Below are 17,632 nucleotides of genomic sequence, written 5' to 3'. Positions count from 1 at the left end.
ACACGGGTGACTGAGTCTCTGGGCTGATGGGCTGAACCTTCCACCACACCAGTTTCTAGCTCCTGACCTTCTCCTTTGCTGGCCCCAGGCACCCAGAAGCTTGTCATTCACTCACCCTGTCTGCTGGACCTTCACAACCACGATTCAATTCATTTACTACCCAGCTCCATGCTGGCCTGAGACTCAACCTGGAGAGAACACCTGGCTAGCAGGGCCTTTCTGTCAGTCCCCAGGCAACGTGTAGGTCTTTCTTTTTTGGTTTGGGCTCATGGCCTGTGAAATTCCCAGGCCAGGGAGCAAACCTGAGCCAGAGCAGCAACCTGAGCCACTGCAGTGACAACGCTGGATCCTTAACCTGCTGTGTCACGAGGGAACGCCTGATGTCTAGGTCTTGAAAGGCAACCACAAAAGCCTTTTCTTCACCACCACCATCTACCCTGGTTTGGAGCTTATGGGTTGTTGACCACCAAAGAGAAACATGCTCTGGGAAGAGAGGAGGAGGAATTTCCTGGTCCTGCTCCGTCAGGGCTGGGGTGGGGGTGGGGGTGTCCCCTCATCACACGCCATCCCCCCCCCCCCCCCCCGCCCGAGGGCTGTACTGGTCCTCAGCCGGCTCACCTTCCTCCCAGCCCTCGGCGACCCCAGCGAGCTCGTAGTGCTTTTTCCGAAGCTCTCCCAGTTTCTGACGCTCCTTCTGCAGTTCGTTTTCTAGCTCTAGCACCCGAACCTGTGGGGAAAGTGGCCTTTCCTTGGAGCAGGGATCTGAGGATGGTCTCTTCCGACCCAATCCCTTTCCTCCATGGTCCAGACCCCTTCTTCCACGTGAGCCACACTGTCTCCATCGCTTACCCAGCCCTCAGCGTCACCTTTGGCGCCGCTCTCATTTCTCCAGCCTTCCGTCTATCTCAGCGGCCCTCATGTTTTCTCACTGGAGAAATCCCCTACTGGGATTGAATGATGCTTTCCAGCCCAAAGGCCTGAATGGGAGGAGGGCTTATCTTATGTCTCCCTGATAAATCACTAAAACATACTACTCAGCTCTGAAAAAAGGAAGGAAGGAAGAGAGGGAGGGAGGAAGGAAGACGTCTAGCTATTTGCAACCACATGGATGGATCTAGAGAGTATTAGGCTAAATGAGGTCAGTCCGAGAAAGACAGAGTATGACCACACTTATATGTGGCATCTAAAAAATAAAATAAAATGAAAAGAGACTCAGATATAGAGAACCAACAGGTGGTTGCCAGCACGGAGGGTGGGTGAACGAGGTGAAGGGGATTAAGAAGTACAAACCTCCAGTTATAAAATAAATAAGTCCCGAGGATGTAATACAGAGCCGAAGGAACAAGGTCGGTGTCAGTGTCATAACTTTCTCTGGGGACAGATGGTTACTAGGCTTATATGATCACTTCACAATGTATGCACATGTCACGTCACTGTGCGCTGTATCAGAAACTAACACAATACTGGCTGCCACCGCGGGGGCGGGTCCCGAGACGAGGCTGGAGAAACAGGCGAGGAGCATTTCACCTGCACCCGCGGGTCAGGGAGAGAGGCTGGGTTCCTCTAAGCGCAAAGGGAGGCCAGCGGAAGAGGGTAAGCAGAGAAGCCAATGCTGTCATTTGCATTTTACGATGACCCAGAGGATGAATGCCACAAAGGGCAGAGTGAAAGCGACCAGACCCAGGAAGGTGGTTGGTTCCCTTTTTGGTTTGTTTTTAAATTTTTATATCATGGAAAATACAAAACACATTCAGAAGGATGGAGACAGATACAGTGACCCCCATCACATGCTTTTCATGTTGTTCCACCCATGACCAACTCGTGGCCAGACCCGTCTCAGCAATGCTCTTTTCCTGTTCTCTCTGCTAATTTTGAAATGTCTATTTGCATCCATTACAGCGAAGCCACTTCTGCGGTAGCTTAGGAGCGAGACAGTGAGACGTGGCTGGTTTAGACTAGGTTAGGGATATGGAAAAGAGTGGGAAGGTTAAGGCTACGTTTTATTTTTATTTATTTATTTTTTGGTCTTTTTTTGCTATTTCTTGGGCCGCTCCCGCGGCACATGGAGGTTCCCAGGCTAGGGGTCTAATTGGAGCCATAGCCACCGGCCTACGCCAGAGCCACAGCAATGCGGGATCCGAGCCGCGTCTGCAACCTACACCACAGCTCACGGCAACACCGGATCGTCAACCCACTGAGCAAGGGCAGGGACCGAACCCGCAACCTCATGCTTCTTAGTCAGAGTTGTTAACCACTGCGCCACGACGGGAACTCCAAGGCTACGTTTTAGAGAGTTAGGGCTGACAGGACTTGCTGGTGGGTTGGGTGTGGAGGGAAAGAGGAACCCAGCATGATGCCTAGGTTCCGGGCTCAGCACCCAGGTGGCTGGCAGTGGTGCCACTTACTAGATGGAGGAACAGATCTGGGTGAGAGGGAAACCAAGAGACATGTTTCCGACCTATTGAGTCTGGATGCCCATATATATATATATATATTTGTCTTTTTGCCTTTCTTGGGCCGCTCCCGTGGCATATGGAGGTTCCCAGGCTAGGGGTCTAATCAGAGCTGTAGCCGCTGGCCTACACCAGAGCCACAGCAAGGCGGGATCCAAGCCATGTCTGCAACCTACACCACAGCTCACAGCAACGCCAGATCCTTAACCCACTGAGCAAGGCCAGGGATCGAACCTGCAACCTCATGGTTCCTAGTCGGTTTCGTTAACCACTGCACCAGGACAGGAACTCCTGGATGCCCATATTTATTGGGCATGAAGTAGAGACATCCAGCAGGCAGTGGGACAAATACAGAACTCAAGGAGGAGAATTGGAGGATGTGGGCTGGAAGAAGGATTCGGTATTTATCAGCATATAGATGGTCTTTAAAATCAAGAGGGACAGGAGTTCCTGTCGCAACACAGCAGAAACAGATCTGACTAGGGACCATGGGGTTGCGGGTTCGATCCCTGGCCTCGTTCAGTGGGTTGGGGATCTGGCATTGTTGTGAGCTGTGGTGTTGGTTGCACATGCAGCTCGGATCTGGCGTTGTTGTGCCTGTGGTGTAGGCCAGCAGCTGGGGCTCTGATTCGACCCCTAGCCTGGGAACCTCCATATGCTGTGGGTGCAGCACCCCCCCCACCAAAAAAAAAGTCAAGAGGGACAGGATGAGGCCAGTAAGCAGAAGCATGAAGCGAGAGGAGACCTGGGCCCGATCCCACTTCTTTCAGTGTCTACATGGAAATCTGGACACGTGACTTCTAAAACTGCTGAGTGATCCATCTATAACCCATCTAGATTTCAACGTCTCAATCAGACTTCATCCCATCCTAGAACAAGGATGCCGGGTATTTTCCAGGATCCTACTGATTCCTATTTCTGCATGACATACCTTTATTCATACTGCAAAATGGCATTGTCTCTGAGGGGTTAACAGTGAACGGATTAAAAAAAAAATCGAATAACTAAAGGTCATATACAAATAATTCATATTGAAAGTTTAAAAATTGTCGCTAATAAGACTATTAAGTACCAGCTTATGGTCTGCTAGGGGATAAGCTGGCACCATCTAGAGGGACCCAGTCCAAGACTGGCAGGTGGGGGGTGAGATGCTAATCTTTACTCATCACCTCTCTGCACCTCCACTGATTCTTCCAGTGTCACTCAGGTTCATTCTTGGGGTAACAGGGACATCTGTGTTCATTTCCTCCGTGAATCTCTCTGGCTTCTCCCCATGGGAATAATGTTTGGGGTCAGGGTCATAGGCAACTGAGTCTGATCAGACTTCCTACCTGAGAATCCATCTCCTGGCGTTTGATCTGGGTCAGCGTCATGCTGAGAAGTCCATGTTGTCTGCAAGGATGGAAACAGGAGGGTCTTAGTGAATAACACCCCAGCTGCCTCTAACCTGGGGTGAGAGGCAGCCGGTGTCAAAGCTCTGCTGAACTGATCGGTTTGACATTTACCAACATGGGAGTGAACAGAAGTGAGGGATGGAGAGGAGAGAAGACAGTGACAGGGTCAGACCCCTGCCTCCGGATGGACAGTCAGGCCTGTGGAGTCATGTCTTTGAACTCAGGGAACTAGCTAAGGCCTGTGCCTACAGGGCTATAAAGAGCATGCTTAGGTGGTGACTCGACTTAGGAGAAAATAAGTTTGCAAGATGACAAAGAAGAGAGAATTTGGAACTAGAACTGTAGGGAAGTGGGACCGTAGAGAAGAATGTAAAGAGGAGGAGTTCCCGTCGTGGTGCAGCGGAAACAAATCCGACTGGGGACCATGAGGTTGCGGGTTGATCCCTGGCCTTGCTCAGTGGGTTAAGGATCCAGCGTTGTGTAGGTCACAGACACAGCTCGGATCCCGCGTTGCTGTGGCTGTGGTATAGGCCAGTGGCTGTAGCTCCAATTCGACCCCTAGCCTGTGAACCTCCATATGTCGCGGGTGCAACCCTAAAAAGACCAGAAAACACACACACACAAACCCACTGTGCAGTTCCCTGGTGGCTCAGCGGGTTAAGGATCTGTGTTGCAACTGCTGTGGTGCAGATTTGATCCCTGGCCTGGGAACTTCCACATGCTGTGGGTGTGGCAAAAAAAAAAAAAAAAAAAAAAAGGAGAAGAAAAAAAGGATAAAAAAATGTTGCTTTTGAAAGGCTACCTGTGTCTTCGATCTGTAATTTCCCAGAAACGGTTGAGGCCACAACTGCGGCGGTGGCCTGGTTCACACCCCGAGAGGCCTGCTGCAGCTGGGCCAGGTTTGGGCTGTCCTTATCAGCTTTCACCTGCCAGGACCAAGCAGATTTAGGGTCACACAACACAGAAAAGCAAGGACAGAATCAAATCGTTGGCCTGATGGGTCTTGACAAATACATGGGCTCTGCTGGGGTCACCAATCAACTTCTCAAAAATCATTGCCTGGGGGGTCAGCTCCTGGCATCTCTAATATCAAAAATCCTCCCTGGCTCCTTTGCTTAGTGGTCTGGAGCTCTAGTTTTATCGCTTATTTTGATAAACTGTCCCCAGGGTGGAAACCAATTAGGGACAACAGACAAGGACAGTAAGAGAAGCGGCCCAGGGTGCGTTGGCACCGAGCTCTGATAGGAGTGGGTGGGACGATGGTCCAAACTGGAGGTTCCTGAGGACAGGCAGACATTGGTTGTGGAACCTCAGAGCTGAGCCAGGTGCCCAGCTTTCCCAGCCGGCATTTTCCTTGTGTGAGCTCGCCTTGAAGGTATGAGGGCTAATCAGAGGTTAGCATGGCTGGGATCCTTCAAGGCCACTTGCAATAAATATGAGGAGGCTGAAGCGTTCCCGCTGTGGCTCAGCAGGTTCAGAACACAACATAGTGTCCATGAGCATGAGGGTTTGATCCCTGGCCTTGCTCAGTGGGTTAAGGATCTGGCGATGCTGCGAGCTGTGGTGTAGGTGGCAGACATGGCTTGCATCCTGTGTTGCCATGGCTATGATGTCAGCTCAGCTGCAGCTCTGATTCGACCCCTAGCCCATGAATATCAATATGTTGCAGATGTGGCCCTTAAAAAAAAAAAAAAAAAATGAGGAAGCCAAGGCGTGCACGTGGAGAGCCGAGTAGAGGGCGCCCTGCTGAAAGGCTTTTAGAGGAAGGCAGTGCAGGACCCTTGAGAAGCAGAATTTCAATTTGGGACTCAACCTCCTTGGATGCTGGATAAATCATCCATTCTTGGGGGCAATGCCACACTCCAGGTGTATTTTCTAACCTAGCCAGACCTTACAGCATCTGGGGCGCGAAACACCGGTCCTACCTTGGAGGCGGCCACCAGCTGGGCTGTGCTGGCGGCAATTTCACGTGAACACACCATCAGCTCCTCGAATTTCCCTCTGCCTTGGACCACCAGATCGGCTGCATCCCTGACAGTCAGGAGAGGACCCGACGGGTTAGGAAATTGATGGCCGCCACCCCTTACGACCTCACCTTTAGCCCATTCCCATCACCTGGGCGGACAGGGAGCACGGCCTCCTGCCCCATCCCTGGGCTGCCCCAGGAGACCCAGGCTCCCTTAGACATTTTCAGTCCTGCTGACTTGGCAACAGTTTCTAGGGGGGCAGGTTTCCCCCCTTAGTTATTCTCTCGAGGCCGGGAGTCAGTGGAACGGGGGTGGAGGTGAGGAGCCCCGGGAGTAACAGGTACTTACACCATGACAGTGGCTCCCCAGCCCACGGCTTTGGAGGCTGAGATAAGTCCTTCCGTCCATCGAGAATTCTTGGCATAAAACTCTTTAGGGGATGCTGTACCCTAGGGACGTGAAAAATAATAATAGCTATGGTTTCTTCCATGCCTACTATGTGCCAGGTGCTTTTATACATGTGATCCCACGCCGTCTTCATAGCAACCCCGAGAGGGAAGCATTATTATTCCTGTTTTTATAGATGAGGAAACTCAGATTCAGAGAGGCAAAAATATTTTTCCTCAGGACGTGCTGGAAACACATCCTAGGCTTTTCTGACTCCAAAGTCTCCAGCATTTCCATTACATCCCACTATCTCCGCACTGCATACAGAGGAATATACCTATACAACTTATGGTCTGAGGGGAGTCTAGCTGCTCTCTATGATTTGCCAAAAGAGGACAGTAAGTATTCAGTGAGTGATTAAAAAAAGAATTTCTGGAGTTCCCGTGTGTCTCAGTGGGTTAAGGGTCTGGTGTCGTCACTACGGTGGCACAACTTCAATCCCAGGCCTGGGACTATCGCCAAGCATCGAGGGTGGGCACTCCCACCCCCATTTTTTTTTAATTAAAAAATGTTTAAATTTAGTTAATTTTTTTTAATTAAAAAAAATGTCTGAGGGGTAGAGGGAAGGGGGATTGGAGGAAGGTTGTCCAAAGGTACAAATTTCTAGTTGTAAGATCAGTAAGTCCCAGGGACGTCAGGTATAACATGATAATGATCACTGCTGTATGTTACAGATGAAAGCAGTTGAGAGAGTAAATCCCAAGAGTTCATTGTCTTTTTGCCTTTTCTAGGGCCGCTCCCTCGGCACATGGAGGTTCCCAGGCTAGGGGTCTAATCGGAGCTGTAGCCGCTGGCCTATGCCAGAGCCACAGCAACGCGGGATCCGAGCCACGTCTGCAACCTACACCACAGCTCACGGCAATGCCGGATCCTTAACCCACTGAGCAAGGGCAGGGATCGAACTCGCAACCTCATGATTCCTAGTCGGATTCGCTAACCACTGAGCCACGACGGGAACTCCCCAAGAGTTCTTATCACAAGGAAATTTATTATTGCTAGTTTTAAAACTGTGTATCTATATGGGACGATGGGTGTTCACTTACGGTGATAATCACTTCATATGCGGAAGTCAAACCACTATGCTGTACACCTTGAACTTGTACAGCACGACATGTCAATTATACGTCAGTAAAACTAAAAGAAAAAATAACTCCTACTTGGAACTTTAAAATGCCTGTATGCACTGGAAGTGAGCAACAGCCTGAGGATCTAGTTACTCCATGCTCAGCCTCTCTATCTGGGGGGGGCAGGAAACATCGCTTCTGAGACGGATAAGAAGCACCACCAAAGCAGGTATGGCTCTTTTTGGCTGTGCCCACGGCTTACAAAATTTCCCAGGGCAGGAATCAAACCTTGAAAAAGCAGTGACCTGAGCCACAAGAGTGACAATGATGGATCCTTCACTCCCAGGCCACCAGGGAGCTCCCTGGCTTCATCCCCTCCCCTTTTTTTTGGTCTTTTGAGGGCCCCACCCACGGCATATGGAGGCTCCCAGGATAGGGATCAAATTGTAGCTGCAGCTGCAGCCACAGGAACACAGGATCTGAGCTGCATCCACAACCTACACTGCAGCTTGTGGCAACACCAGATCCTTAACCCACGAAGCGAGGCCAGCGATCAAACCCACATCCTCATGGATATGGCTAGGTTCTGTAGCTGGAGAGCCACAATGGGAACTCCCTTGGCCTCATTCTTCGCAGGACTGTTTCCAGGTGCCTAACCTGCTCCCTGGACTTTTGTCCCTTGAGCTGCAGCTGCACGTGGGGGTGGGAAAAAAAGAAAAGAAGATGACAGATCTCCCTCAGGGGGCAGCGGGTTTGATCCCTGGCCTGGAACTTCCATACCCTGCAGGTGTGCCCTCCTACCCTCCCCCCAAAAAAGAAAAAAGATGACGTCAGCAAAGGCGTGAGAAAACTGAAGTGACGATGTTGACAAGAGATGGTGGCAGAGTCTGAATCGCTGTGACTGGCCTCTGCTGAAAAGGCACGGCGGAGCCCATGTGGAAGATCAGGCCCTGGCTGGTGCTTCTGATGTGCCTGGCAGTGCCCCAGGTTCTTCCTGTGCCATTTGCTAACGTCCATGAGAGTGGCTGCTGGACACACACGGCCGGACAGCAGCGCACCGAGGCCCTTACTGACTCAGCTTCTCAGTGAGCTGGGAATCGGTAACCAATGTCCGCTCTGCCCGGGGCCCCGGCCCACGCTTACCCGGCCACTCTCCACGATCTCTCTCTGGAGCTCCTTCGAGGCCACGATCAGGACCTGAATAGCCTGCATGAGGCTGGTACAGGAACCGAGGATCCTGCAGAAAGCAACAACCGCCCAAGTCAGGAGCACAGAACAGAGACCAACAGCAACGGGCAACACTGTTTTCTTCTCTCCTGTTCACAGGCAACCTTGGGATGGGAAAGGCGGCAGGGAGTATTCTGGAGGTGATGCTCTGAGGGAAAGGGGCGAGCGAGGAGACCCGCGTATGTTCTTCGCGAGGAGTAGTGAAATGGTGACTCTTAGGCTCTCTTTCTCCTATCACACAACAGTGATGTGTTGGCTGTCGTTAACACTGACACTGACAAGTCCACAGACTCAGCCCTTCCCCGAGGGGCTACGTTCTACTCTCATCAGCACAAGCCAGTGCAGGAGAGACAGGTCCTGACCACCTACATGCCGCCCTGCTGCTCAGACTGACCTTTCGTTCACCTCCAGTTTGACTCCTGTGTCTCCAGCTCGGGATTTGCTGAGCATCTCCTGTTAAAAAAGCAGAGGGAGTTCCTGTTGTGGCTCAGTGGTAACCAATCCAACTAAGACCCGTGAGGATGTGGGTTTCACCCCTGGCCTTGCTCAGTGGGTTAAGGATCCGGCGTTGCCGTGAGCTGTGGTATAGGTTGTAGACGTGGCTCGGATCCCGTGTTGCTGTGGCTGTGGTGTAGGCTGATGGCTGAAGCTCTGATTTGACCCTCAGCCTGGGAACGTCCATGTGCCATGGGTGTGGCCCTAAAAAGCAAAAAAATAAAAAAATAAAAAAAGCAGAGGATGGGAGTTCCCATTGTGGCTCAGTGGGTTAAGAACCTGAGTGGTGGAGTTCCCGTCGTGGTGCAGTGGTTAACGAATCCGACTAGGAACCATGAGGTTGCGGGTTCGGTCCCTGCCCTTGCTCAGTGGGTTAACGATCCGGCGTTGCCGTGAGCTGTGGTGTAGGTTGCAGACGCGGCTCGGATCCCGCGTTGCTGTGGCTCTGGCGTAGGCTGGTGGCTACAGCTCCGATTCAACCCGTAGCCTGGGAACCTCCATATGCCGTGGGAGCGGCCCAAGAAATAGCAACAACAACAACAACAACAACAACAAAAAAAAAAAAAAAAAAAAAAAAAAAAAAGAACCTGAGTGGTATCCATGAGGATGCAGGTTTGATCTGTGACCTCGATCAATAGGTTAAGGATCCAGTGTTGCCACAAGCTGAGGCATAGGTTGCTGATGTGGCTCAGATCTGGCGTGGCTGTGGCTGTGGCGTAGCCTGGGAACTTCCGCATGATGCAGGTGCAGCCAAAAGAAACGAAGAAGAAAAAAAAGAAAAAGCAGCAGCAGAGGAGCTCCTGCTGTGACACAACGGGATTAGCAGTGTCTTGGGAGTGCTGAGACATGGGTTCGATCCCTCGCTTGGCACAGTGTGTTAAGGATCTGGCATTGCCTCGGCTGTGGCTCAGATATGATCCCTGGCCTAGGAGCTCCATAAGCCATGGGGTGGCAAAGAAAAAAAAAAAAAAAAAAAAAAAAGCAGCAGCAGTTTCTCAAGATGTCATAGGTACTGAGAACCCACTGATGTCTTTGTGACACTTTGGGTCCAACATCCTGCAGTAACTAAGAAACGTAAAAGTGTCCATCCATGTCCTGTGAGAATCAGGAAAAGAACCCAGACCCTCATCTATTCAGTGGGAGGCCACTGGCGCTAGAATCTGTGTCTTGACATTCTGGCACCTGGGCTGACATGCACGCAACTCTGAGAGCTAGGCCACCGTGCCAACAGGGGCAGCTGGAACCAGGTCCTTAAGGCAGGTACCCACACCAAGGCAGGTGCCTGAGTCTTCCACCAAAGGAGTAATATGTGACCTTTTCAATAAATGTCCACTCAGCATGCACTCAGCTTCCCCCCCGAGACGATAGTTACCGTGGACTTACTGCGTGCCTGGCACTGAGGCGTGTGTGTGTTAACTCACTGAATCCTCACAACACCCTCCGAGGAAGGTACGGTGACTGTCACCGTCATAGAGAAATGCAATCTGGGAGTTCCCTGGTGGCCTAGTGGGTTAAGGATCTGGTGTTATCATGGCTGTGATGTGGGTTCAATCCCTGGCCTGGGAACTTCTGCAAGCTGTGGCCAAAAAAGAAAAAAAAAAGAAAAGAAATGGAATGGAATCTGAATCTTAGGTTAACGTAACTTATTGGAGGTCACACAACTAGCAAGCTGTCAATCTGGAACTTGAAAAAATGAAGGCCTGACATCAAAGTGTGTGGTCCTTGAAGAAAGCGCTCACCTTCCTTTGGTTCCATTTTCTGTACCTCAGAGACCCCAGGGAGTTAGGGTTTTGGTTTGTTTAGAGGGAGCGCTGCAGACTCCACGAGGGACACGGCTATGTCCAGCGGGCAGCGCTGGCGAAGGGGAGCTGCTAAATCAGCCCCGTAGGCGACCCCGCAGGCGCATACCTCGATTCTGGCCGTGGCGGTTTCAATGGCAGCAGAAGTGGCAGCCAGCTCCTTGTCCACCAGGTCCCCCAGCTCCTCCTGTTTGATGTCCAGGCCTCTGGGCAGGAGCTCCTGTGAACAGCATCACAGAGACTGAAAGGACCCTGTGACCTCTGCCCGATCCTCCCTGGTGGACCCATAGTCCTCACAAGACCGCAGAAGGTTTGGGGAAGCCGCTGCCCCACCACGGAACACGCCAAGCGGTGGAGGGGCGGCGGGGTCACGGGCCACCCAGGGGACTGTCTATCACGTGAGCTCTGCCACGGCAGGCTCCGCCCACCCCTGCTCTCCCAGAACCCACCCCCTTCTAGAAGCCCCGCCCCACGAGGCCCTTCAGTCGCACGTGGCCTCTCAGGCCCCGACCCCACCCCTGTGCGGTGCTGGTTACATCTGTTGCTAGGAGCTGCTTCTGAGAACATCTTGGATGATGGCTTCCAACCAGACGGTCTGCCCCTTATTTAACCTTGTTCCAGAGCAACTGCAGGAGGCAGTTACTACGCATGTCCCACAGGTGGGACAGCAAGGCTCAGAGAGGTCAAATGTCTTGACCACAGTTACTGCTAATAAATGGAGGAGCAGGGATTTGAACTTACGTCTGATGGCAAAGCCAGGAATCTTTAGAAATATGATGTGGGGGAGGGGGAGGGAGTGGGACGGACTGGGAGTCTGGGATTAGTATATGCAAACCCTTACATTTAGAATGGAGAGACAGTAAGGTCCTACTGGTTACAGGGAACTATATCCAATCACTTGTGACAGAACACCATAGAAGGTGGTATGAGAGAAAGAATGTATATATACATATGACTGGATCACTGTGCTGAACAGCAAAAATGGACAGAACCCTGTAAATCAACCATAGTAAAACATTTTAAAAAACCCTCAACAATATAACTACAACTCAACAATAAAAAGACAACCCAAGTAAAAAGAATTTAAAAAACCAATTAAATCATTAAAAAAAGAGAAGGAAATATTGTGTTGTATACACACAAGAGTATCAGTATGCCGCATGTGCAGCCCTAAAAAAAAAAAATAAAAACAAAAAACCCATCATCAATACCTTTGAAATTGCCTTTGCACCCTGCCCTGATTCCATCTCCCTACCTCCCCACTCCCCACCTCAAGATAAACACAGAATTCAGAAGAATGTTTACTGTGTCTATTTTTTAAAAATTCCCTTAAACAACATAATGCTAAAATTGCATGTTTTGGTCTTTATTTAAAAGGAACCACACTATATTTTTCTATGATTCATATTTTCATTTAGCATTCTATGTGTGAGAATCACCCTATAACCTAGTAATTCTATTCCTAGGTTTATACCCTAGAGAAACTCATATATGTGCGTTAGGAGATATGTACAATGATCACAGTAGTACATTCATAAGAGCCCCAAACTGGAAATAACTCAAATGTCCATCGACAAAAGAATCAATATATAAATTGAACCATAGTCACACAATGGAATACTATAGAGCAGTGAAAATGAGTGTATCATGTGGATGAATCTTACACATAATGTTGGAAAAAGCAAGTTGCAGAAGAGTGACATACAGAACTAATAATACAATATGTTACTTAAGGGGGGAAATGGACATAGTTTTTTCTTTGTTTGTTTTTTTAATCTTCTAACTTATAAAATCTATGCCAGGAGTTCCTGTTGTGGCACAGTGGAAATGAATCCAACTAGTATCCATCAGGATGTGGGTTCGATCCCTGGCCTCGCTCAGTGGGTTGGGGATCCGGTGTTGCCGTGAGCTGTGGTGTGGGTTGCAGACATAGCTCAGATCCTGCGTTGCTGTGGCTGTGGTGCTGGCAGCTGTAGCTCCGATTTGATCCCTAGCCTGGGAACTTCCATATGCCATACATGCAGCCCTGAAAAGCAAAATAAAATAAAATGAAATCTATGCTACATTCTGTGTAATTTCTTCAGTTCCATCACCCAGTTCACTAATTCTTTCTTCAGCTTTGTTTTAACCTGCTGTTGAATTTGTATACTGTTAGGACTATCAAGGATTATATTTTTCATTTCTAGAAGTTATGTGGTTCTTTCCCAAACATATCAGGTTACTTTTGAAAAGATCTAGGTCCTCTGTTACATTGTTGATACCTCTGAAAAAGTTCTTTAACATGTCAAATGTATTTATTGTGAATTTACACGCCTTGGGATTCTATCTGTGAATCTTCTTTGAGGTTTGGGTTCAAAGTATATTCCTTCAGAAACAACTTGAATCAGCTTCTGCCACATACCTGGACTTCTAACAGCCTGACTGCTTGAAACTTAATTTTCTGTTTGGGGAATTTTAGGCCACACAGGCAGTATGCGATTTGAACCCAGAGCCCATAAAAAGGTGGCTTAGGGTTGGGAATTCTATAGGCACCATTCTCCATTTCCTTCTTCCCGAATCAAGGTTGTGACAAGATCTTCCTTGTAGGGCAGGCTTTTTCTCCCATTCAATCAAGGTGTGATCCTTCAGAATTACTTTCTGGGGATGAAGTCTCTTCACTCCATTCACATTTGGGCCTAGGTTTTGTTTCTTCTCCTCTGCATGCGTGGCCTATTACAATCCAAGCTCTAGGGAGTTCCCTGGTGGCTCAGCAGGTTAAGGATCTGGCACTGTCATTGCAGCGGCTTGGGTCACTGCTGTGGTGCAGGTTCAATCCCTGGCCTAGGAACTTCTGCATGCTGTGGGTACAGCAGGAAAAAAAAAAAAAATCGAGCTCTAGGTCACCAGAGTTGGACAAACACTGGCTCTAGCATCCTTTGGTTTCTGATTCTGAGAATTTCCTTAGTTTTTAGCCAATTCAGATTCAATTTAAAAAAATTGGGGGGAGTTCCCATCATGGCTCAGCAGAAACAAATCTGACTAGCAACCATAAGGACCCAGTTTGGTCCCTGGCCTCACTTCAGTGGATTAAGGATCCAGTGTGGCCATGAGCCGTGGTGTAAGTTACAGATGCGGCTTGGATCTAGTGTTGCTGTGGCTGTGATGTAGGCCAGTGGATATAGCTCCAATTCAACCCCTGGACTGGGAACCTCCATGTGCTGGGGGTGCGGCCCTAAAAAGACAAAAAAAAAAAAAAAAAAAAAAAAGTAAAACATTAAAAATTTCTTTTTCTAATTGTACTTAGCATTTTCCATGTCCTGTGTTGGGAAGAGTCTCTAAACAGCTAGCCAGCCCTACTGCTGGCCCTGCTGCCATGCAACACCGGGCAAGATGCTCCATCTCCAGCAAAAGGGAGGCTGTGGGAAGGCTGATGAAGCCGCCATCACCAACTTAATAACATCAAAATATCACCATGCCCATGTCACCTTAAGGGAAGGTCAGCAGCCCCCCACTCTCCACAGCCTTCCTTATCCAGGGTTCCAGGCTCCCCATCTCACTGCCCACACCTCCCGGGTGTGGCCCTTCCTTTCCCAGCTGATCTTTTAATTGCTCTGCTCTCTCCCGCGTGCATCTTCAATGAACCATTTGCTGGGGGTTAATCACCTGCCAGGCCTATGCCTGGGACCGAGGACATAACATGAAGAAGGTGTCGGCTCCACCTCTGAGGATTCACTGGGGGGAAACAGACAGGTGAGCAGGTACTGTGACTGCCACCAACACGTAAGGTGAAGGGAGTGGTGAGGGGGCCAGAAAGGTGAATAACGGCCAGATGGTGAAGGTCCTTGTCTGTCACACCCCCTAGGCTGGTGTTTGTTACTGATCCAGGAGAATCATAATCCCATCTCTGTTTTTGAAAGAGGGCAAAGGGCAAAGAGGCCAGGAGCAAGAAAATTTAATCAGGAGGCTGTTTTTAGAGCTCAAATGAGAGGGAAGTCTCCTGTGGTGTAGCAGCAGGTTACGTATCCGCCGTTGTCACTGCACCAGCATGGGTGGCTGCTGCGGTGCAGGTTTGATCCCTGTCAAGGGATCTTCCACATGCCATGGCACGGCCCAAAAAACAAACAAACAAACAAACAAACAAACAAAAACAGTTCAAATGAGAGATGATGAGGATATGAACTCCGGTCCTAGTCTCGTCCTTCCCTGTACTGATTATAACACACGCTCTAGGAATTAGAAGCTGCCTTGTACGGTCCTCCTTTTTTTTTTTTTTTTGTCTTTTTGCCACTTTTCTTGGGCCACTCCCATGGCATATGGAGGTTCCCAGGCTAGGGGTCTAATCAGAGCTGTAGCCACAGGCCTATGCCAGGGCCACAGCAACGCAGGATCTGAGCCACGTCTGCAACCTATACCACAGCTTACGGCAACGCCAGATTGGTAACCCACTGAGCAAGGCCAGGGATCAAACCCGAAACCTCATGGTTCCTAGTCGGATTCGTTAACCACTGAGCCACGATGGGAACTCCAAAGGTCCTTCTTAAATAGATCCCTAGTACGGGTCCCATCGCTCTGTACAGAAATGGCGAATTTCCTTAGTTTTCTTCCTCACAGAGACCAGGCCTTATTTGTCCCTGGAGAACTACATCCAGCACAATTCTCCATACACAGGAGAGAGTCACGACCTCTTCACGGAGTGAATAACTAGATTATCTTCATTTTAGGTGTAACCTGCCCCATCAGAAAAAACCCTTGAAAACAGGAAAAAACCCTTGAAAACAGGAACACCCTGCTCCTGCTCCTTTGACATCGCTTAGCACAGGGACAATCACAGAGCAGCCTCTCATGTAACCGCCAAGGCGTCAACCAGAACTGGAAAGTCCTTTGGGGGGTCGGGTTTGCCAGTTCTGTCTCTCACGTGCTGGAATCAAGATTCAAGTGCAGAACGGGCTGAGAACCTGGCTGATTCCGGGGCCAATCCCTGGCCCTCACCCTCAAGAGCAAAAAGAGCTCTCCCGGGAGTCACACGGATACTACCTCGCCAATGGCTGTGATCCTGGTGAGGCAGCTCCTCACGGCGGTGCTATCGGCCTTCTCGAGGATTCCTTCTTCCTCCAGGAAGCCCAGATAGATGAGGGTCTCCCTGCCGTACTGCTTACAGGCCTCGGTCAATGCTGCAGGGACAAGGGGACAGGGACCTGTCAGGGCCCCCTGTTCCCCCTGCTTTCCCCCAGGCCCCTCGCCCCGGTACTCACAGTCGGCAGGCTCCGGCGGGGCCCTGAGGCAGGTGGTGCTGCCGTGAACAATGGTGTCACTGGTCAAGTGGGCCAGGAGGGTGACGGCGTGGAGGAGCCCACTGATATCTGCCGGGAGTCCAAAGGCCACTTTCTCAGGCCTGCAGGAGGGGCAGCCCTTACATTCCCCCCCTTCCCCTGCCACTTTGCAAGTGCCACACCCGCTCCTTTCTGGGGGTGGAGGAACCGGTCGCCATCACCACGTTGCGGTGTTCCTGACCGCTGCCCAGCTGTCACTAGCAGCAGACCTTATCCTGCAGCTCTCTTACCTTCCGGGCAGGCCAGATACTGGCTCCAGCATTGTTCCAGTTGCTCAATGCAGCTGGAAACGGACCTGACCTTGCAGAGTAGGTGATCTGTGAGAAGGAAGACAGGGTAAAGTCAGAGCCAGACGTGGTGTCACAGCTCCCTGCATCCTGGTTGGTCAGGTAGCCTGATGGATGCCCTTCCTAGTGAGGGGCCCCAGCCTGGCGGGAGCTGCCCTAAGAGCAGGGAGAGAGGCGAGGTTGTTGGCTCTGCTGGTACGAGTTTCTCTCACTGTGGCTTCAAAGGCTGTCCTTCCGAGCCTGTGTGGTCCTTTAGCCAAGAACCATGGCAACCGCATCACTGCAACACTGCTGCCCCTTACTTCCCATCACTGCCCACGGGATCAAATCCAGGGCTTTCTGTTAAGTCTTTCAAAGACCTTAGACTCTCATGACTCGAGCTCAGATGCCTGGCTCCAATGAGGCTAACCTACACCCACAACAGTCATTTCCGCTGCTGTGCTTCTGGGCACAGGTCTGCAAAGACTGCATCACATAGGAATTTAAGTAGGGATTCTTGAGTCTTGATGCACAGGTGTTGCAGCACCTGGCTCCACCACTGCTGGCAGTGATCTCAGACCCGCTGCACCTGCTTCCTCATCTGAAAAAGCAAGAACAATAGTACCACCTCCCAGCATCCAAGGATTGCTGGGATAAGGCCTATAAAAGTTCCTGGGCCAGGGATCGAATCTGTACCACAGCAGCGACCTGAGCTGTTACAGCGACACTGCTGGATCCTTAACCCACCGCGTCATAGAAGAACTTAGAATCGTGCCTGGTACACAGCAAGCACTCGGTAAAAGTCAGCTGGTTTTATGCATATCATTGCCCATGGCTTCATGTCTCTCCTCTTCCTTCAAAACCAGCTCATACCATCTCCTGCAGACTCTGCCCACAGCTGCCCATCCTGGGGGTCCCACAGGAAATGAGGGCTCCTTCATTGGCAACTGCTGGTTTCCTTCCAGGTGGGTTTCCCGCTGAGCGAGACATCACAGCCCTTCCTGAACACCTCGCTGAGAATCGAGACCCTTCTAATCGATAAAAATCACCTGTCATCTGTCTCCTCCTGTCTGCCTTGTCCTCAGGAGACCTCTCAGGACTCCATTCAAAAATGAGCAAAGGGGCTGCCATGAGACCCGTTCATGGCCACGTCTGTGACTTCACAAATCGTCTGGGTGCTCTTCCCACCAGCGCTGCACCATGACCATCCT

General features: G+C 50.4%; 1 protein-coding gene across 1 annotated transcript in view; it reads right to left on the bottom strand.

Moving 5' to 3' along the window:
• The window catches only part of HIP1 (huntingtin interacting protein 1), a 161,957-nt gene that overhangs the window by 4,371 nt on the left and 139,954 nt on the right, over positions 1-17,632 (bottom strand). Inside the window, 12 exon segments of the mRNA XM_021086314.1 lie at positions 619-727; positions 3,785-3,831; positions 3,834-3,845; positions 4,650-4,773; positions 5,773-5,878; positions 6,163-6,263; positions 8,469-8,562; positions 8,947-9,005; positions 10,956-11,066; positions 15,860-15,996; positions 16,078-16,185; positions 16,386-16,472. Of these exon segments, the coding sequence (XP_020941973.1) occupies positions 619-727; positions 3,785-3,831; positions 3,834-3,845; positions 4,650-4,773; positions 5,773-5,878; positions 6,163-6,263; positions 8,469-8,562; positions 8,947-9,005; positions 10,956-11,066; positions 15,860-15,996; positions 16,078-16,185; positions 16,386-16,472 (1,095 nt within the window).

The sequence above is a fragment of the Sus scrofa genome, chromosome 3 (assembly GCF_000003025.6).
Source record: "Sus scrofa isolate TJ Tabasco breed Duroc chromosome 3, Sscrofa11.1, whole genome shotgun sequence".
Taxonomy (NCBI): Eukaryota; Metazoa; Chordata; class Mammalia; order Artiodactyla; family Suidae; genus Sus; species Sus scrofa.
This window is presented reverse-complemented; position numbering and strand designations above follow the sequence as displayed.